This window comes from Phascolarctos cinereus, unplaced genomic scaffold (genome assembly GCF_003287225.1).
Source record: "Phascolarctos cinereus isolate Bilbo 61053 unplaced genomic scaffold, phaCin_HiC Scaffold_2;HRSCAF=192, whole genome shotgun sequence".
NCBI classification, from domain to species: domain Eukaryota; kingdom Metazoa; phylum Chordata; class Mammalia; order Diprotodontia; family Phascolarctidae; genus Phascolarctos; species Phascolarctos cinereus.
In genome coordinates this window covers 7,044,830-7,066,601 of record NW_027555625.1, presented here as the reverse complement: position 1 = coordinate 7,066,601, position 21,772 = coordinate 7,044,830, and the positions used below count along the sequence as shown (strand labels likewise).

Genomic DNA, 21,772 nt, shown 5'->3' with positions numbered 1-21,772 from the left:
GATCGCCTCTCTGCACCAATCCCCAGTCTTTCTCCTGAGCGCCAGACCCAAGTTGCTAAACACCTAATTGACACTTTGAACCGGATGTCCCAAAGCGTTTAACTCCTCTCCATGAACCCTCTGCCCCTCCTCCTCCTCAATTCCCTGTTACTGTTGAGGGCACTGCCATCCTGCAGTCACCAGGTTAACACCCATATGTCCTCCTTGACTTTTCCTTCTCTCTCACATTACATCCGTTCAGCTGATGAATCTGCTTCCTTCTACCTCCACAATGAATCACCCTCTTCTCTGCATACCCAGGGCCATGAGCCTAGCTCAGTGCTCATTAGTTCTCATCTGGACTGTGAAATGAGGGAGTTGAATTCTCAGTGCTGCAACAGCCTCTTTAATTCAGCTACTCGGCCATCCAACCCAGACCCTCCCCTGCTTCACTTTGTCTTCAGTGAGATTGACAACATGATTTTCCTAATTTTCCTAAAGTACAAATCTGACCATGTCACCCACACCCCCTGGAATCTATGTCCTGGGCCTGTTGGGGTACCTGAAAGACCCTGGAAAATAGAAGAGGTGTGCCACAAGACTGGGGAAGAACACAGATTCCCACTGTCAAAAAAGGAAAGAAAACAAAGTCTGAACTCTATCGGCCAGGCAGCTTGACTTTGATTCCTGGGGAAATTCTAGCCCATATCATTAAACAGATGCTTAGTAAGCATCTCAAAAGGGGAGCAGTGATTCCAAAAAGTCAGCCTGACTTTCTCAAGAACCTAGCCAGACTAATGGATTATGCTTCCCTTTTGACAAGATTACTAAACTAGTTGATAAGGAGAATCCCACGGATAGTTAATCTACATTTTAGCAAAGTTTTGATCAAGTTATCTCAAAGTGTCACAGTGAAGATAGAGAGATATGGACCAGATGATAATACTGTATGTAACCTGGGCCCCAAGCCTATGTGCTTAGGCCTTTCCTCATGGTTAGAGACTGATTACTCAGTGTTCTTTGCCTGCCTAAGAGTGTGGGAGCTTGGAAGAGGAAAGAGCCTTGGTCTTCTGGCTTCCAGCTTCAAGACAGGAGATACAAGGACCCAAGTTCCCATCAGGTTCAAGTTCCTGCAGGCAGAGAAGGACTGAGAAGCTGATACATAGAGGAGAACCAAGACAGAGCTGTGTCAGGAAAGCACAGAGAAGAGACCCTGGCTAGGAGGGGAGAGTGACCAGCTGTGACCCTCTGTCATGTCTCTATTCCTAGCTTGCTGAATGGAGGCTGTGGGGAATTTGAGTTGAGGTATCTCGCTCCTGGTGGAAGACTCATTCACTGTGTGTACTGTCTGGTATATTTTCATCTGTACACCTTCTCTGATTTCTGTTTGCTGTTGACTTGGATAAATGAGTTTATTGGCTATTCCGTTATGTGTGGCCTTAATGTAAATGGCATTTGGTGGGAAAGGAGTCGAGCCTTGGATGTCTGGCTTAGGGAACTCCTTCCCTGCCAAGGGCTAGCATCCAGGGGCACAGCTTAAACCTGAAAGGTTTTCCCCCTAGTCTAACAATATGTAAGGAGTGGATAGTTAGGATACCTGCCTGGTACCCCCTCTTTGCAGAAGGCAGAGTGGCTAGCTTCATGTTCCCAAACTCCTGCTCCGCTCCTGTCAAGAATCAAATTTTCCTTGGAGGGGGATGGACAGAGGAAGCTTTAGAGATCTATCTATTCATGACTCCCTTTGAGCTACATTCAAGACAGAGCCACGTGGACCTACCTGGGCAACACCCACCCCCCAACACAACACATATACAACATAAATGCACAACACACGAAACAACAACATATACACAAACACACAACAAAATGCACTCCCTAAAATAAAATTAAGTACATTCAGAACTGGTTGGATGACTGGACTCAGAGTAGCTATTAATGGTTCAGTGTCAATCACTGTGGCCAGAGGTCTCCCGTAGAGCACCCCATGGGGCTGAGTTTGTGGTATTTTGATGATTGATTTGGATAAAGGCATAGGTGGCAACAGGGTCATCAAATCTGCAGACTGCATAGAATTGGGAGGGAGAGCTAATACTATATGATAGATTCATCATACAAAAGGCTCTTGACAGGCTAGCACATTGGGCTGAATCTAAAAAGATGAAAAATAATAGGGATTCATGCACTTGGGTACAAAAAAAATCAACTTTAAAAGTGTAAGATGGGAGAGACGCGGTTAGTAGCAGTTTGCCTGGGGGGAAAGATCCAGAGATGTTAATACACAAGCTCAGTGGGGGTCAGCTGAGTGACTGGGAGCCAAAAAAGCTGGGTGGATCTAAAGCTCTCAGGAATGAAGGAGGGAAAGTACAAGGTGCCCTCCTCTGAAGGACAGGATTTTGTTCTGGGCACCAGGGTCTTGGAAGGACGCTGATAGGCCGGAAAGTATCTAGAAACATGAAGGCAACCAGGATGGGGAAGGGCCTGCAGGTCAAGCTGAAGGATCTGGGGCTCTTTAGCCACTGTCTGGTCTTGTCCGTGCACGGTTGTTGGTATGTCTGAGATACTTAGCATAGAGCTTGGCACACAGTCCGGGCCTAATTAATGCTTAATCCCCCCAATGAGGGAGTTAGACTAGAGAGCCTCTGAGGTCCCATCATGCTCTTGCTCAATCATTTTGTGATTACTACCTCTATCATTTAATACCATGTCAGTCAGTCAACAAGCGATTATTAAGCACTACTGTGTGCTTTCAGGCACTGAGCAAAGTGCTGGGGATACAAAGAAAGGCAAAAACAGACCCTGTCCTCGAGGAGCTCATGTCTAACAAGGGGGAAAAAAAACATGCAGACAATTGGGTACAATTGCCTGAAGGCAGGCAGACCCACCAGCAGCTACTAGAATAGTCCAGGCATAAGGTGATGAGGCTCTGCACCAGGGTGGGGGCAATGCCAGAGGAGAGAAGGGGGCCTAGTGGAGAGATGCTGAAAAGGTGATTATGTGTCCAGAGATGCTGGAGAGTTAAATCCACAAGAGATGTTGTAGAGGTGAAACTGACAGGCCTTGGCAACAATGCAGATATGAGGGTGAGAGATGAGTTCAGGATGAGTCCTGGGTTGGCAGCCTAAAGGACGGGGAGAAGGGTCGTTCCTAGGCAGTGACAGGGAAGGGAGAAAGAGGGAGGCTTAGGAGAAAAGATGGGGAGCCCATTTGGACACGTGGTGTTTAAGGTGTTTAGTGGGCATCCAGTTTTTTGGAGATGCAAGACTGGACGGCAGCAGAGACTTTGGGGCAGGTAAAAGAGATTAAAGCATCATCAACACAGATAGATAGCAGAGCCATCATTCTGCCTTCTGTCATTTCTTCCCTTTGTGGAAAAGCCAAGAATGTTTCCTTCTTCACAATTGTGATAGCTACATAGTATGATCCAATTTTGTAAATGATGTCTTTATGCCCTTTAAAAATACACCTGAGTATGTTTTAGAGGAAAATCTTGGTCAAGTATGGGCTAGACTTAAGACTACCAAGGTCCCTTCTAGCTCAGAGAGTCTGTGATTTGAAATATTAATTCAGTTTGAATTTAGTGTGGGATATATGAGCCGTGGAGCCAATCTGATTTTCTCCATACTGTTAGACAAATTTTCCTAGTTCAAAAAAAATTTTTTTTGGATTTATCAAACATTTGGATTATCAAGCTATTGTATGCCTTCAGTGTCAGTTTGAAATCATATATTCTTTTTAATCTTTTTTCTTTTAAAAAAAATCCAGCACTAATTTTTATAATTGTTAATTTATAGTCTAATCCACGATCCAACTGTGCCAACTTCCCTTCCTCCTTTCTGTCATAATTCTACTTGGTATTTTTCCATTTTGTATTTGTCCATATAATTTCATTATCCCTTTATGTAATCTTGAAGTATTTTGTTTGTGTCATGGACCTCTTTGGCTGGCTGGTGAAGCCTATGAACCCCTCCTCTGTGTAAGGGGGGGGGGTCTGCTGCGTGTATAAAGTATCCCCATTGGCTACCCCCCACTTGGAGATGCTGGGAAGACTTGACAAGGTGGGCAGGCTCCAGATCCCTTTGACATCAAAATAATGCTTTCAAATGCATAAGATAAAATAGCACTAGGAGGGAAATCAATTTACACTCAATCATAGTTATCACAATATTAAAGAAAAGTGAGCTGACTACCCTAGGTTAAGAATGCCCTGTTAGAGAGTTTCCCAGGATCAGTCCAGCCTGTACATGTCAGAGAAGAGACCTGAGCCCAGGCGTCTTGTAGCCACTGATTTCACGATGCTGCTTCTGAGGAAAACCATACTTAAAACAGGGCAGCTAGGTGGTACGCTGGATAGGGCGCTGACTCCTCTTCCCGAGTTCAAATGTGGCCTCAGACACTCGGCAGCTGTGTAACCCTGAGCAAGTCACTTCACCCTGCTTGCCTCAGTTTCCTCATCTGTAAAACAGGCTGTAGAAGCAAATGACAGGCCACTGCAGTATCTTTGCCAAGAAAACCCCAAATGGGGTCACAAAGAGTCTGTCACCACTAAAACATGACTAGACAACAGCACTCATCATAGCTCTAGCATTGCGCCTTATAGGTTAGAAAGTGGTCTGAGACACCTTGTCTAGGGTCACACAGCCAGGATGTGTCAGAGGCAGAATCTGAACCCAGGGCTTCCTTCCTCAGGGCAACTCTCTCTAGCCCCTTTGTCTGAAGGAAAAACAAGACAAAGTAAACCTTTCATTCCTCAACATTTCAGTGTTCTTTCCGCCCAGCTTGAATGGGTGTTGGATTTTGTGAATTTTTTTCCCTGTATCAATTGCTATATTCATTAAATTTTAATTATTTTCCATACTGATATAATCATACTTGTTGTTTTCCTAATCATGAACCTTCCTGGCTGTAACCTCTACTTGATCATAATGAACAATTAATTTAAGATTATTGTAGTCATTTTGCTCCTATTTTATTTCCAATATAGACATCAATATTCCTTGATAATCTCATAACCAGATTGCCCCCTCCCCTAACAAACCACAGATCCTCCAAGTGTTCAATGAATCGTTAATGACACTGATCTATGGTTTTCTTTTTCTACCTTATCCTTGCAAAGTTGTGGGTTCCACATCACCCCAGAGTTGAGAAGGTCTTTGGAGATTATCCAGCCCCAACTTCCCAGCTCATGTATTATTAATCTTGATTCCTTGAGTGGTTTGGGAATTTTCACATTTACATTTGAGTCAAAAACTGCTTCCTTTGACTCCCATCACTTGGCCCTCTTTCTGTCCTCTGCAGCTGTATAAAGTAAGTCTAATCCTTCATCATGTGACTGCCTTGGAAGAGGCCTGTAATGTTTCTCCTAATGCCCCTCTCCAAGCTAACCGTGGGTCACGGGAGGGCAGTGGTAGAGAGTCCAGACAAGCGTTAGTATAGGAGAGGGGAGAGTGTAATTGACCTGGGCAGAGGCATCTGGGCCTGGACTTGAACCCAGATCTTCCCAACTGCATAGCAGAGGCTGGGTAGCCTCAGAAGCATACCAAGACCCCACTTGCCTTTTGGAAAGAATTAGACAGAGCCCCATTTTTTCTATCTTATAGACTTGATTATGTACCAGAATAGGCTGTATGATCCCACAGGCTTTTTGAGGGAGGGGGTGGACAGGTGGGAGTATTCCCAAAGCCTTGTACCGTACTGTGCGCACTGCACTGTATGTAATACAAGTTTATTGGACTGAATTGAACTGATTATAGCCAGGGGATTATCTGTTCTTCTGACCCCTTCTTCTCCTTCCCCTCTCCCCACAAGGGCAAGAGCAGATCCCCCAGGAGTGCTCCCACAGAAGGAGGCATCCAGGCTGAACAGCCAAGGCCTGAGGAAGGGTCTCGGATTCCCTAGCAGGCATTCATTCCCCACTTCTACTCTCCAAATACAAGTTATAACAATGTGAACGAGCCAGAACCCAGCTCTGAGCCCTGGGGCACTCCACTGGAGACCTCACCTCTCTGCCTTTTCTGCTGGGCTCCATTATTAACTTTGTGTGACCTTGGGCAGCTTCCTTCTGCTTCTGTAAAAGCCCTCCGAGGCCTTTCCCAACATTTCATTCATTCCCTCACTCACAAACTTCAGTAACTGCCTTCTGTGCTGTGCACTACTTGGCTCCTGGTTTGGGGAAATGATAAGAGATCTAGAATTGTAGACTGTGTCCTTCCACGACCCTTAGAGGTCATCAACTCCAACCTCCTCATTTTGCAGTCCAAGGAAGGGAAGAGTGACTTGCCCAAGGTCACAGTGAGTGCTGGAGCTGGGATTTGAACTCAGCTTCTCTGACCCAGGGATAAAACAATATTGTACAGGAGGAAAGTCTTTGTTAGAAAGAGACATGGCTGCTAAGTTTGGGGGAGGGGGGATTTAGGCAATCTAAAAAAAAAAACACCCAAAGGGTAATAAGACAATTTAAAAAAAAGTCACCCATGAGTGTATCAGAGGAAATGTATCCCATCCAGTGTATCCCTAGGCTTCCTAAGAGAGGTGGCATTGAGGGGAGGTGGGGAGGGGGGCCCCTTTCAGGCCCTCGGGAGTGCCCAGAGGCTAGAGGGAGGGGCCTTAGAGGTCACCTAGTCCAACTCCTCATTTGATAGAGACTTGTCCAAGGTCACACGAAACTTGATCACTTGAAAGAACTGGCACATTTAGCCTGGAGAAGACCCAGCAGAGATGCGAGAGCTGTGGTCCAGGGCAGCCTCAGGAAGGAGAGCCCTGGGGAGGACATGGCCAAAAAGCAGCATTAAGCTTAATGTGGTAAAAAATGTCCTAACAACTGGAGCTGTCTCGGAGTCTGCAAACAGAGCCCCCATGACCACCGGCAGGCCATAGCAGAAGGGATTCCTTCGGGCTACAGGTCGGACTCGATGCCCCCTGAGGTCTCTTCCCACTTTCAATTCTGTGATTCTGTGAGAGGGGAGAGAGAGGGCTGTCTGGCAAGGGGCACAGCATGGGCAAAAGCATAGCAGGGAGACTGATATCTTTGTGTAGATGCGCATAAGAGACTGTGTAGACTCACCTGCCTATTTACATGTTTGCGTGGATGTGCAAACACATACACAATATTGGTAACTTTAAAAACATTCTCATTCTGTAACATGAAAGCCAAGAAAAGAGCATTTCTAAGCATAACAGATCACAAGTGAAGCTGAATTTTCATTTCATACTGTTTGCTTAACAAAAAAAGTCTAGAATAAATCCTACCCATTCCTTGCAGAGATTCCTCCTTCCCGGTTCATCTGTGCTTCCTTCTGAGGGTCCTTCTGGAAAGATGTGTCTGGTGACAGCACCGTTGCACTCTACCAATCTCACCCCCTCTTCTCCAATTCAGAGCTGAAAGAAAAGAAAAACCCAGCAGCAGAGGAAAAAGATACCCGCTGCTTGGCACCCCGAATCCCTCTGGCCTCTCAGGCTTCCTAGGCCTCTGCAGAGAGCCCTGGCCAGCCCTGTCCGGCTCCAGCTTTTGGGCCTCAGTTTGTCCATCTGTAAAAGAGCACAGCACAAGTGAGAATACAAGAAAACTAACACAGCACAAGCTTGTAAAAGGTGGTTTTCCTTTCCCTATGCTGTCTTCTCCTAGTCTGTCTCAGTTAATGCCCCCTAGGATTCTCTGCAGCCACCCCTTATGTCATTCTGATGTCACAATTTGTTCAGCCAGTCCCCACCTGAGGGGTACTTCTGTGCCCATGGAGTGGAAGCAGAAAGGTTTTGCCTTGGCCTGGGAGGGAGGAGACTTTGACTCAATTAAATTTAAGTTGACTTGTTGACTGTTCACGAGGCCCTGAAAAAGTGCAGAGGGATAAATGAGCTAGGGTCTTGGACCCACAGGGACACAGCAAACCCCCAAATGATTATTATGCTTCAAAACAGATCTTGGGAGCGTGGGAGGGTCCGGCGAGGGCAGGTGCTGGAGGTCTTTGGGTCAATTTCCCCCTGTTTGAGAGGCCCTTCTGTGATTCTAAAATCCAGTGAGAACCCAGGAGGGGTCTGGTGCCGGTCAGGCCTCCCCCACTGGGTAGCCAAGAGAGGTCAGCAGCAGAGGTAGAGAGGAAGAGCTTTGTAATCTTCCATTTACAAATGTAAGGCGGGATCATTATCTGGGCCATTGAAAAATCCCAGAGGCCAGGAAGTGTCCAGAGCAGGCCTTCCCCAGAGGTGGGAGGGGAGGAAACATGTCCAGCCCAGGAGGTACAGCCAGCTGGGGGCCCTGAGGCCAGGCCCCTCCTTTGACAGAAATGGAAAGGGATGCATCCCCAAAGGGGAAGGGACCCTGGGTGGAAGGGCCAGAACCTTGGAGCACCTAGTATGTGAACCAAAGGTTCCAGAACTGGGAGGGACCTTAGAAGATAGTACACAAGGAGCATATTTATATGGCCATAAAGCTTACGACAAAGGGCTTTGCATAAGTTATCTCATTTGAACCCCACCACAGCTGGGGAGGAAGGTGCTATCATCCCCATTTACCCAAAAAAGAAACCGAGGCTTGGGGAAATGAAGGCCTTTGGCCCTGGGAATCAATCCCACAGAGTCTGAGATGGGCTTGAATCAGGGCCTCTCAGCTCCCAGTCCAGCACTACTCACTACCCCACTGGGTCAGAGGAAGGAGAGGTCTTGGAACTTAAGAGAAGTGAGCATGGGCAGAGAATGCAGAGAGAGGCCTTAGAACTTAAGAGAAGTGAGCATGGGCAGAGAATGTCAGAGCTCAGGACAAACGAAGAGAGAGGTCATTTTATTCCACCCCCACTGCACCCCCATCCACCCATTTGGCCCCAGAGCCGCAGTAGAGCCCTGAGCCAGTTTGGGGGTTTCTGGCTGGGGCAGGCTTTGTATAGGTTAGGGACTGGGTCAGGGAGAGGAAGATGAGAAATGGCTGGTCTTTCCTCCTGGGCCTAACCCTTCCCAGACTTCCTTGGCTTTCCCACTTGCGCTCAGAGTGCTCATTCTCTGGCCTGCTTCTGCCAGATCCTGGGGACCGCTTGGCTCCCATCCCCATCCCCTCCCATCCCCCTGGCCTTCTCCTGCCCTGGTCTCTAGGAAGGCCACCCCCACCCCCAGATTTACTAGGGAAAGCCAATCTGGGGAGAAGTCAAGGCAGGGGTAAGGATTTGTTTCACAAAAGGGACCTTTGCTTGACAAAGGGATTCCTTTCCCCCAGCCTGCTCCCTCTAGAGAGTTTTAAATCATGCCATTGACAAAAATGCTCAGGGAACCCTCAATGTTTTATTCTGGAATGAGCCACTGTGCTTAAGGCCTGGCCACCCTGCTGGGCCTAGATGCTCCTGGGAGGTTGGAGGTGAGGAGTCCTGGCCAGGCTCTCTTCTGAAATGGTGTGGGGCATGTGTAAAGTGCTTTTCAAACTTTAAAGTAACATAGTGTCACTACAGTTTGGGAGGGAGATGCTATTATGACACCCCACCCCACCCCATTTTATAGGGGAGGAAATGAACCAGCTAAGGATGAAGTGACTTGCCCAGTGGTCAAATAGCCAGTCAGTTTTGTCTCAGGCAGCATTCGAACTCAGGTCTTCCTAACTCCCAGCCCAGTGATCTATTCCCTGCTACTGTCATTAAAAGAGTTGGACAACGTAGACCCAGAATGGTGAACACAGAATGTACAGTTGGGAGGGCCTCTAGCACACAGAAGGAAGCCAGTTAGGGCTGGGAGAGACTTTCAATTCCCTGGAAGGCCCAGAGCCAGGTGCTGGGGGTGTTAGCTCGTCACCCTAGCTGGGGGTGGCATTTCCCCAGACGGATGGGTGCCTGGTGACAGTGGAAGGGAGTGGAGCAGGACCCCTGAAAACCAGCCTCCATCTTTGGGAAGCAAGGTTTTTCCACGGCTTTCCTCACAGCCTCCTCCTGCAAAATTCTCCATTTCCAAACAAAGCAGACCCTTCACCAGGCAGTCAGCAGGAACACTGGGTCTGCAGGCACTGTGCTCTCCGGCTTAAGCCTTTCAAAAGTTGGGGGGGCTTTTTGGAGGGGGGAGGAAGCTGTGACCAACCTCCCAAGAACGTTCCTACTAGTGAAGTGCATTCCTGGGAGAATGTAGCATTAGAATGGCAGCTCCTGGAGGGCAGGGCCTTTGTATCCCAGCAGTACAGTACATAGCCAGGCACAAAGAAAGGGATTATTGGATGCCTGTAGATTAAGAATGACAAAAAAGTTGGGGGAGGGAGGCTCCATGGAGGCTGGGATGGGGCAGGCACCCCAGGTCTTTCCCGGGGCTGGCCAGCTTTCTGAGCCCCTCTTGGTCCAGAACGGATTCCAAACACTCCCAGGGAAGAAGGATCCCCGGGACCTTCCTGGGTCAGCGGTCTTTGGGAGGGGGCAGACTTCGCTCTGCCCTTGAGGGGGCCAGGCAGACAATAGAAAACCCAGGTGAACTCAGCCCCTAGGTCGTGAAATAGGCGGATCCCTAACTATCTCTCCCATCTGCGCTGGGGCAGATCCCAGGGTGGAGGGGCGGATTCGTTTCCGTTCTCCTCCTTAAATCTGGGTGACCTTGGGCCGGTCCAAGGCGGCCCCTCCGAGCTGGTATCTATGAAATGAGAGGATTAGATTAAGTGACTCACGGTATTGAAGGGTTCCTCCCAACAGCCCGGGTTAAGTTAGTGGTACAAGAAGTATGGTTCGCCTTTTACTGAGGGGTAAACTGAGGTTTGTTTAAAGCCCCCCCCCTTCCCCACCATGTTTGGAAGCCAGAGGCCCCAGGCTGCCTCGGTGGGCTTGACGACCCGGCTCCCCTGCCAGCGACACTCCAGGCAAAGTCTGCAGCAGCAGCCTCGGTTGACCGCCGAGCCCCTTCCCTCTTGTGGGTCAACAGGGCCACCCCCGATGAACGCGAGTGGAAGATGAAGTGGTCCTACGTGGGTGGGGGAAGAAGGGGGCAGGAAAGGAGGGGCGCGGTGGCCCACTCGGGGCAAGGCTCCATTACTCATTCTTTGAAAAAATAGAAGAAGATGAATGGGGAGGCCCCGAGCTGGGGCAGCTCCCCTCCTGCCTTGCAGGGTAAATAAACAGAGAGGAGGGGGTGGGGAGCGAGGGCTCCGCGGCTGAGGGGAACGCAGCTTGGGCACTGGAGGCATCCCTTTTTAGAGGGGCATATGGAGAAGGTCCCCCTCCCCCCTCCCCAGACCCCGGCGCTGCTTCCAGCGGTCAGGCCATCGGGAAGGAGGGGCAGGAGTGTCGGGCAGATGCTAACAGCGGAGGGGAAGGGGGCTGCGTGGGGCGCGTCGGGCCCAGCCTTCTGGGCCCGGAGGGCATCGGGGGCCGCCCAGGAGGGATGGGGCGTGCGAGGGGGAGGGGGGGCGAAGAGGGCGGGGAAGGAGGGAAAGAGAAACAATTCGGGTCTGAGCCACTCCTTCTGCAGCAGCAGCCCCCGCATCCCCGCCAGGGGTCGCCTTGCACCGAGGAAAGCCCCGGGACCAAGGCCCCCTCATTGCCCCGCAGTGATTGATTGATTCACCCCAGCCCCCCTCTCCGCTCCTGCGGGCCCGGCCTCCCCACCTATGATCGCAGTAGTTGGGGGCAGTCCCAGCTCCCCCTCCCGCCCGGCCAGCGGCTCAGCTCCCCTGCAGTTCTCAGTTCTCTAAGACCGCCCTCCGACCCCCCTCCCCCGTCGTGAGCTAGGAAGGTGGAGAATGCGGCACCCGTGTGCCCCCCCCATGCACGGTCCTCTGCGAAGCAGCCCTGCAGCCCCCTCCCCCCAGGCCGGGTCGGGGGCTCTCTCCCAGTTCCCCGCCGCCGAAGCTCAGGGGCTGGAGATTGCTGTAGCCGCGCTGCCCTGAACCCTGAAGCCCACTCCTCAGCCCATGCACGGCCCCTCCCCCGGGTATAGTCGCTGTCTGTTTTGCACCGACTGGCCCATGCAAAACTCCCCCCGCGTGGCTGAGGCCATTGCCTAGCGTCTCCCCCTTGCAGGATCGGGCGGGAAGGGCATTCCGAGACCCCGACTCTGCAAGGCGGCCTCTGGCCCCAGCAGCAGAAGAAAGGCCCGGGGGCTTTTGGCGCGAAAGCCTCCTGGCACCTCCCCTGACTTTTATGGAAATCGGGAGGGTGGGGCTTGGGCCGCCCCCCGCCCCCTGCTCCACTTCCCAGCCGCCCCCCCCCGCCGCCCCCGCCCCCACCTCCCGGCTCCCTCTAGGCACCCTCCCCCCTCCGGGTGTGTCAGAATTTGGGGGTTAATAATATCCCGGGCGCTGCAAAGCGACGCAGTCAGTGACAGGCGGCAGCGGCGGGTGGAGCGGCCGGTGCGAGGGGCGGCTGTCCCCAGAGGAGCCCCGGGGCACCGAGGCTGCGGCTGCGGCTGGAGAGGAGGGCTTCGGCGCGAGAGCGGCCCCGGACCCCAGCCACCCAGCCCAGGGGCGCGGAGCGGCCGAGCGCGGCCGAGCGCAGCCCAGCCCAGCCCAGCCCAGCCCAGCCCAGCCCCGCGCGTGTGGCCAGTCCCTGCTCCCGCCGCCGCCGCCGCTGCTGCTTCTGCTTCTGCTGCCGCCGCCGCCGCCGCCGCCGCCGCCGCTGCCGCCGGCTAGAGGTAAGGTGAACCAGCGGGCAGCGCCCGCATCGCACCGCACCGCACTGCACCGCACTCCACTGCACTGCACCGCACCGCACCGCACCGCACCGCACCGCACTGCCCTGCCCGGCTGAGTTCTGCAGCCGAGGCTGGGGCGCTGCTGCTTCTGCTCACTCAGACCTAGGGAGAAGCGGGGCGCACGGAACGCAGCCGGGGAGCTGCCTCGGGTGTCTTCTTCTCCTTTTGGACAAAAACAACCCCCCAGTAGCCTTGTCTGCCCCCTGCCTGAGCTTCCCTCCCCTTCCCTGGAGCTCGGGCCGATCTCTCCGTTCCCGAGGGTGGCCGCCCGGGGCTCCAGCCGACGGCCGGTCCAGACGTTCTCGGCCGGATTGTCTCGGAACGCCTTGCCCGAACGATTGCTGCCCTGCGTGCAGCGCTTTGCACTGGAGGCTAGCGCCAGAGATGGGTCTGCTGCACCGGGCAGGAAGGGGGAGTGCAGGGGGCACAGGGTGCGGCCCGCCGAGTGCCGCATATTGGCTCCAGCTCCGGGCGAGGGGCTTCCTGGGCTCGCGGGCTGGTTTACTGGTTGGGGGCGGCTTCTTCCTAATCGGGAGGCGGGAGGCAGCTCAGGGCCAGGTTGAGGGGGAGAGAGTCCCTGGCGGTGTTCTGCTGCACCAGAGCTCCGGGCCTGGGGGGCTGCAAGGTGGGTCAGGCGGAAGGCTAGGGCGTGCTCACTTCGGGGGTTTTGGGGGTGCAGCAAATAAGTGGCCAGGTGCCCTAGAACGAGTATCAGAACTGGAAATGACCTTCCAACAGACTCTCCCGCGAAATCTTCTAGCTGACTCTCATAGCTGGGAGGGAGAACCTTAGAACCCAGAACAGAGAACCGAGAGCGGGGAGGGACCTTCGAGACCTGAGAATGTCAAAGCTGGGAGGGGTCTTAGAACGTAGAACCGAGAATGTCCGAGCTGCGAGGGACCTTGTAACATGGAACCTGGGATGCCAGAGCCGGGCGGGCGGGGGATCTTAGAACGCCGAGCAGAGAATGTAAGCTAGGAGGGACCCTGTAGAACACCGAATGCTGGAGGGGCCGTTAGCGCCCCAGCGCACGGAATATCTGAGCTGGGAGGAGCAAACGGCGCGTCCGCTGTCAGGCTCTCGGAGGCCGCCGGCCTTGCGAAGTGACCCGATGGCCCTGCATCCCTTCTCTACTGCATTTTGAGCCAGAGAGGGGGGGACCCCTCGAGCGAGCCCCCTTGGGTAGAAAGTGTGTGCGTGTGCGTGTGTGTGCGCGCGCGCGCGCGCGCGTCTGCCTCTGCCTATGTGTGTGAGCGTGTAAGGGAGACTCCTGGTTTGTTGTCGTTGTTGGGTTTTTTTCCCAGAGCCCCCCGCCCTCCCCTCTTGTAGGGGCTGGACGACCCTCCTCTGCATCCTCCTCCCCCTCCCCTCCCTCTCCTCCCCCAGTGGTGTAGGCGCCTGGTACACAAAAGGGAAGGGGGTGGGAGGGAGAGGAGAGGAGAGAAACTTCTCCACCCTCGGGAGGGAAGCTGGGCAGGGTTCGGGCGGCCGAGCGGCCGGCTGGCTGCCTGGGCAGCTGGCCTCTCCCCCTGCTCGCCCCCCGAGGGAGGAGGGCTGCCCGCCTGCCTCCCTGGCCAGCTGCCTTTTGCCAAACCTCCCCCCCCTTCCCTTCCCCCTTCCTTTCTCCCTCTCTCCCTCCCGTGTCTGTCTCTCTGTCCCTTGCCCAGGGCTGATCGGCGCCTCTCTCCTTCCATCTTCCCTCTGGCTCCCTGGCACCCCGAAGACAAGCAGAGCCCCAGGAGGCGGCGGAGCGCATCCCGAGGAGCGGCGGCGACCCCCACGCCCCCTCCCATCATGCCCGTGGGCGCCGCGGCCCCCAAGAACCCGGACCTGGAGTTCGACTCGCTGCAGCCCTGCTTCTACCCCGACGAGGATGACTTCTACGTGGGCGGCCCGGACGCCGCGCCCCCGGGGGAGGACATCTGGAAGAAGTTCGAGCTGCTGCCCACGCCGCCACTCTCCCCGAGCCGGGCCGGGCCCGGCGTCGGCCCCGGAGGGCTGCCTAGTCCGGCGGCCGCCTGGCCCGGGGGCGGCGAGCCCCCCGACTGGGCTTCCGAGCTGCTGCTGCTGCCGCCGCCCGAGGTGGAGCCGTGGGGGACCGGGGGACCGGCCCACGCTGCCTGGGGCGAGGGCAATCTCAGCGCCTTCGTGCTTCGGACTGCATGTGGAGCGGCTTCTCGGCGCGGGAGAAGCTTGAGCGGGCGGTCACCGAGAAGCTGCAGGCCGGCCCGCGGGGGGCGCCGGCCGACGGCCCGGCCAAAGCCAACGCGGTCGCCACCGCCTCTGCTGCCGCCTCCTCCGCGCCGCCCTCCAGGTGTACCGTAGCTGCAGCCGTTGAGCTCCCAGCCCCCGGCGCAGCCGACCTATGCAACCCAGCCTCCGAGTGCGTGGACCCGGCTGTGGTCTTCCCCTTCCCAGTGAACAAACGTGAGTCCCCGGCCACTGCAGCTAGAGCCGCCAGCACGTCTGGGGAGCCCCTGGGAGGGGCCGGCCAGCCCCCCCGCGGCCCCGGGCACCCCTTCCCGGCGGGAGATACCAGGGCTAACAGCTGTTCTGGGGATGACACCCTGAGCGACTCAGGTAAGACGATCCCTCCTTCCATCGGCCCCCCCTCCTCCCCCAGAGGGCCCCCTCTTTCTGCTGGCTGGTCCGAAGAATTGGGCCTCGTCATCTTCCTCTCTGTTGGGGCAGGGACTGGTTGGGCGGCCAGCTGCAGCTGCCCTTTATAAAGTACCTAGGAACACTTTGGGGGGGGTCCCCTGAAAGAGGTGGTGGTGGGGGGAGTAGGGATGATCTGGGGAACCTCTTTGGCTGCCTTCTATTTACAATTAAAGGTCTGTCCTTAGAGGTCTCTCTCTCCCGGCCACTCCTGGTCTCTTTGAAAGCCCCGCCCAGATCACGAAATAGGGAAAAGTGGTGGTTTTACAGATTCCCTGGTTGGGGGGGGAGCTGGGAGAGGGGGCCAGTGGTACCGTGCAGCCTGAGGCCGTAGCAGGAAGGGGGATCCATTAGGAGAAATCCCTAGCCTCCCCAGAGGGGAGAGAGGGGTTGGGGAGATGGGGTGGAATGGGGACTGACCAGAGCAAAATTCCCCCCTCCCTCCACACTCACATACACCCTGTCCTGGAAAAGAGCCCTGGAGGAAAGGGGCAGATCCTGTTTGGGACTGGCTTTGGGGCTGCTTCCTATGACCTTTGCCTGGCCAACCAGCGCCTGGGGCTGGCCTGCCGTTCAGGGGGTGCCAGCAGGTGGCAGTGTGACGCCCACCCCCTCCAAGGCCCCTTTGATCCTAATTCAGCTCCTGTGCCCACTCCCACCCTTGGGAAAGTATAACCAGTCTGAGCTCCTAAGAACCCTTCTCTGTGTGTGCATTTGGAGCCAGAGACCCAGCCCTGTCCCTTCCTACCTGGGTGACCTTGGCCAAGTACTCAGTCAGCATTTATTAAGCCGCTAAGTACTTAGGGCATTGCTTTCCAGTGTCCAGTCCCTAAGAGGAAGGCCCCTGCCCAACCTGCCCCGGGGCCAATAAGCATTGTTGAAGTGGGTGCTTTGTGCCAAGCACTGTGCTTAAGTCCTGGGGATCAGGGTCAGAATTGTCCTTGTCCTCGAAGGAGCTGGTCACATTCATCCCTCCAGCTGGTATTTATTAAGCATCTGTGGTGGTGGAGGGGGGGTGTCAGGCCCTGGGCTCCAGACCGGTGACCGTATACACGTCACTCACTTAACTTGGAGGGCCTTCAGTTTGCTCCTCTGTAAAAGGAGGGTTGGCCGCTATAGATGGCTTTCTGATTACAGCTCTGAGTGCTGTGTGGTGGGATAAGACCAGAGCCCAGTCCCTGCCCTCAGGAAGACTGTGTAGGGAGGTTCGCATCCTCCGTACGGCACAGTACATTGAATGTGGTTGGGTGCTCCAGGGAGCACGGAGACATTCCCGGGTAGCCCTTCCCACAACTGCCTCAAGCTGAGTCCCAGTCACCGGGCTGAGGTGCTCAGGCATCAGGTCCTGGGGGGGTGACTTAGTGGGTCCTTCTAAACCTGCTAGGCTGGGGCGGGGACTGCCCAGAAGGTGATGGCAGGAGAGGGAGGGAGCCCAGCTTCCCTTCTGTTGAAAAGTCACATCCCCGTGCCTTGGGCTGGGGACAAATCAGGTGTCCTGTGCTAGTGACAAAAGTGCCTGTTTGGCGGGTATAGTCCTGTCCGAGCCTTGGAAACCTTGGATCAGCCTTCAATTTTCAAAAAAGGCTCCCTGTCCCTTTAACGTCCCTGCCTTGACAGCCTTGGGTGAGGGAAGCATTTCCTCCCAACAGCTGTCTTCTTGGCAGGCGCCCAAGAGCTAGGCCTTAAGGGGACCTGCAGACTGGGACAGCATCGTGCTAGCTTCAGAACAAATCCCCCAATTGTTCAGATCCCCGGTGCCAACGCCGGGGCAGGATTTCCATGGGGTGTGTGTGTGTGTCTCTGTCTGTGTCTGTAGGGTCCAGATGAGCATCTTCTATTTCACAAGGAGTGATCTTATTGGGGGTGGAGATGTTGAGTGTTAGAGAATTTCCTTTCCACCAGTGCAGAACCACCCCCCCAACCCCTCCCTGTTAATGGCCCTGCCATTCTTGCCCCCGTGTCTTCACTCAGCCCCTGCCAAAGCTTTTCTTGGTCCTGCTGCGAATCGCTCCCTTGGGCCGCAGCCGTTTCCCAGGTCCACCCTGCTGGGTCCGTCCGTCTCTTCCAGTCGGATGTGTATATGATCTTTATGGGGCTTCTCGTGTGTGTGTGTAACTGTACTCCACTCGCAGCGACTGTTGGCGGGTTTTGGCTTGGGTCTCCAGGACCCTGCCTTGTGCCTGGTGCGTGTAGTAGGAGGCTGTTAGATGCGTGTCAGACGACATTGAAATGAGCAAGCCTTTATTGAGCCCCAATGAGCTGAGCTAAGTGCCCAGTCTGTCTTACCTGCAGTCCATTTCCTGGCCTTGTAAAGCTCTAAGGACGTCAGAGAGGGACAAAACATACCCGCCTAGCACACATCTCTCTCTGATGCCCTAGGAGGCACCTAAGGTTTTCTGGATTCTTCTGGAATTCTAGTATTCCCCAATTCAAGAGCCAGATCTGTCCCCAGAACTCATCTTTTACCCACTGATACATATTCACTTGCAGATTTTCTGGTAAATAATGTAGTTTCGCAGAGGTACCTGTTTCCCTGGGACCCTGGTACAGGTCTGGATGGTGTTTTCTGGAGGAGCAATTAGGTACAAAGAGGAGGCTTTCTCCAAGTTGCCGGGCTAGTCGTTGGCCAAGCTTGGGTTCACTCCCCTGTTTCCTGACTGGAAGTTAGTGCTCTGGCCACTGTGCCACACTGCCTCTATTCCAGCCGCGTTTGCGAACCTGGAACCTTGGGTTTGTCTTTGTGTGGTTCCTTTGGCACCTTTGACACTTGGGGGGGGGTGATGGATCCCCTTCTCCCCTGCTCCCCAGGTCCTCAAGGGTGTGTGAACGTCCTTTCTCCGCTTGTCCCCTTTCCCCTCTTGGGTTACACCTCCTTCCAGCCTTCATTGAAGGGCATTTGTAACTGCTCACCCAACAAGGCACAGATTGTAATTCTCTGACTTTGTTTCTAAAAGATGATGAAGAGGAGGAAGAGGAAGAGGAGGAGGAGGAGGAGATTGATGTGGTAACAGTGGAGAAGCGTCGAGCGTCGTCCTCCAACAACCCCAAGGCGGTCACCACGTTCACCATCACCGTTCGGCCCAAGAACGCCGCCTCCGCCGCCACCATCAGGGCCCAGCCGGGGGAGCTGATCCTCAAGCGTTGTGCGCCCATCCATCAGCAGCACAACTACGCCGCACCCTCCCCCTATGCGGAGAGCGAGGACTCGCCTCCCCCCAAGAAGATGAAGGCTGAGGCTCCGCCCCGCCCTGCCAAGAGCATCCCGGTGCCGCCCAAGGCCAAGAGCGTGAGCCCGCGGAACTCGGACTCGGAGGACAGCGAACGCCGCCGCAATCACAACATCCTGGAGCGCCAGCGGCGTAACGACCTGAGGTCCAGCTTCATCACCCTCAGGGACCACGTGCCGGAGCTGGTGAAGAACGACAAGGCGGCCAAGGTGGTCATCTTGAAGAAGGCCACCGAGTATGTGCACTCCCTGCAGGCCGAGGAGCGCCAGCTGCAGCTGGAGAAGAAGAAGCTGATAGCCAAGCAGGAGCAGCTGCTCAAGAAGGTGGAGCACGTGCGGACTTGCTGAGCCGACGCCTCGCTTGTCTTCTGTTCCCGGCCTCGGACAGCCACTGCCACTTTGCACATTTTTTTTTAATTGTTCAAGAAAAAAAGGTGTTTTGACGTTAAGAATGTTGGTTTACTTTCAATACGGTTCTCTCTCCAGCGACTTGATGTGGGTGGGGACGCCTCACGGGGCCTTGGGAGCCGGCCGGAGGGATGGAGATGGGCGCGCTGCTCTGGGGGCACTGGAGCCGGGTCCCCTCCGCCAGCCTGCCACAGCGGCCCTTCCACGGCGGGTCTGGAGCCTCCAGACACAGACCAGTGAGTCAGCCCTTTCCTCAATGGTGCTTCCACGTTCCGACCCAGCGCTGGACTGGATGTCCCACCTGTTTGCTCTTCTTTGCTCCTGGGGGAGCTCGCTACATCTCTGTAAATAGTGATTTCACACTTGCCTTTGTCCATGTCTTGGGTAATGAGAGGCGGCCGCCTGGCCGCCGTTTGGAGAGTGGAGATTCCTACCTAAGTCCTGTGACGCCTCAATGTTTGAGGAGCATGTTTTGTATACAGATACCTTGTTAATCTCTGTTATATACTGGACTAATTCTTACACTGTCTGTATACTTTAGTATGGCGCGGAGACATGACTACATTTGATACTTATATTTTCGTATGAAAATGAGTTGTGAAGTTTTGAGTAGATATTACTTTATCACTTTTTGGAACTAAGAAGCTTTTGTAAAAAAACTGACTTCTCAGCCTTCCCCCCCCCCCGCCCTGTTTCTTGCTGTTGGCGTCCTTGTTAATGTTTGGGGCATAGAACTGGGGAAAGGCAAAGGTCTGTGTTTCACTTGTCTTGGAAATGTCTATTTAGTGCTGCATCTTTGAGCACTTTGAAATACCTCATGTCTATGAAAATAAATAGTCATTGAATGATGCCTTCTGAGCCTTGTTCTCTGCTGGGTCCCTCGGTCACTTTCTGGGGCGGAGGGAGGTGGCAGATGGTCATCTTGGATGACCTGAAGTAACAGGGGTCTCAAGAGTGGGCACCCCAACCAGCCGGGGTGACCTGGGGTCAGTCTCTCCATCTCTAACTCATCCGTAAAATTGTGAGGTTGGGCAAGGTGGGGTCTGAGGTGATTCTGCTGATAATTAAGCAGCGATTCAGGCCTTGGTGCAGGCTTGACCATGTTGGCTGCAGACCACGGGCGTCAGAAATGGGCTGGGTTGTCTTAGGCTAGTGAGCTCCCCAGCAGAACCACAGAAGGGACACAGATTAAAACCGAGAAATGCTGTTGCTCATTCTAGTGGTGAGAATCATGATCATTTCTCAGGGAAGTACCTAGGATGGTACAGCATAGATCCAGACAGTTTGTGTCTGGGCAGTCAGCTGGTAAGTGGAAGGCCTAGAATCCTTCCTGACTGGCACGGGCCTGCCGCTACCCCACACAGCACTGTTTCTGTAGTCAGAGGGCCTGGGTTCAAGTCCTGACCCCACAATTTTCTGTTTTGCCCTGGGTAAGTCACTTCATCTATGGACCTCGGTTTCTTCCTGAAAAGTGAGACGGACTAAAGCTATGCACCCCTTCTATAGAGCTACTTGGGTTTTGTCAGTGAATTTTTTCTCATGTTGCTCATTTCACCAACCCATGAACGCATTCCCCTCCCCCGCTTCCAACCCAAACGTCCCTGGAAGTGTGAACCTGGTTGTTTCTTGGGGTGATGCTCACTCTAAAGGTCAGGGCGCCCCGAGGACATTAGTTGGACCCGTCAGGGATCCTGGCTGAGCTCCCTCCGTTCTGACTCATCTGGAGTGCACATTTAGGGTCATTTTTATTCAAGGGGGCCTGCTTGCTTGAAGTGGGGCTCAGCTCAGGCCTGGCCAGGCCCATCTTTGGGGGGCATCATCAGTGGGGGTAACCTATGAACCTGGAAATCTAGAAGAAAATCACATTTATCCAAAGTGCACTTTGCTGGGCGTGTGTGTATGTGGCTGGGGGTCTGGGGAATGCCAGGGAAGCTCCACCCGTGGGTATATACTGGTACTAGTTTGCCTTCAGGCTTGCCAAGAATTATTTGCATAGAGTGGAGGAGGTATGTGCCTGGAGAGGGTAGCAGTTCCTGAAAAGCCTGCCCTTCCCTGAGTCCCCTCCCCACAGTCAAGGGAATATTCTCGTAGAGTATCTACTAGCAGCACACAGGGAGTAATGTGGCTTGGACTGGCCTCAAATCCTAGCCTTCCCAACTGGGCCTGTGTGGCCTTGGGGAAGTCACCCTCAGTTCCTCATCTGCAAGGTGAGAATGTTGGATCAGATGCTTCTAAGGTCCCTTTCAGCTCAGAATCTGTAGTCTGTCCTATGAATGGGGAGTCTCTAAATGAGGCCTTAATCATGTATTTCAGAGAGTTCAAACATTCCACAAGTGTTTTACAGACCTACTAGGTGCCATCACTGTCCTAGGCTATGGAGGTACAAATGAAAATGTCTCCAACTCTTCTATCCTCCCCACCCCCCCAGCACCCCACCCCCCAGCTCTGGCATTCCAGGATCTCAGTTCTAGGCTTTCGCTAGCAATGACCATGATTTAAAAGAGCAGCTACATTAGGAAGGGCTTTGCTTTTTAGCTGCCTTCCTAAAGGTGATGAGTGAATTTCCTGGTGCCATGATGGGTCTTCACAAACTCCTTTCACCTGGTATCTCCTTTCCTTTTGGGCCATTAATGTGTGCAAGGGGAACCCACCCTAAACTCCTTAACAGGGAGAACCATCCCAAAGGGTAATGGGCTGCCTTAAGAGGTAGTGGGCTTGTCCAGCAGAGGCCGAAGGATCACCTGTCTGATGGGTTCTGGTGGCGGTTAAACCGGCTGTATATGGCCAAACATCTGGTGGGTTCCAGTGGTGACTGAATCGACTGTATATGGCCAAACATCTGGTGGGATCCAGTGGTGGTTGGACCACTGT

The 21,772-nt window shown here is 54.1% G+C and overlaps 1 protein-coding gene across 1 annotated transcript; it reads left to right on the top strand.

The window, feature by feature from the left end:
• The first annotated feature begins 13,341 nt into the window (after positions 1-13,341).
• On the top strand, positions 13,342-19,749 carry MYCN (MYCN proto-oncogene, bHLH transcription factor). The gene is given in 3 exon segments (XM_020967470.2): positions 13,342-14,761; positions 14,764-15,189; positions 18,222-19,749. Coding segments are annotated over 3 exon segments (1,404 nt in total). The 5' UTR covers positions 13,342-14,403; the 3' UTR covers positions 18,842-19,749.
• The last annotated feature ends 2,023 nt before the right edge of the window (positions 19,750-21,772 follow it).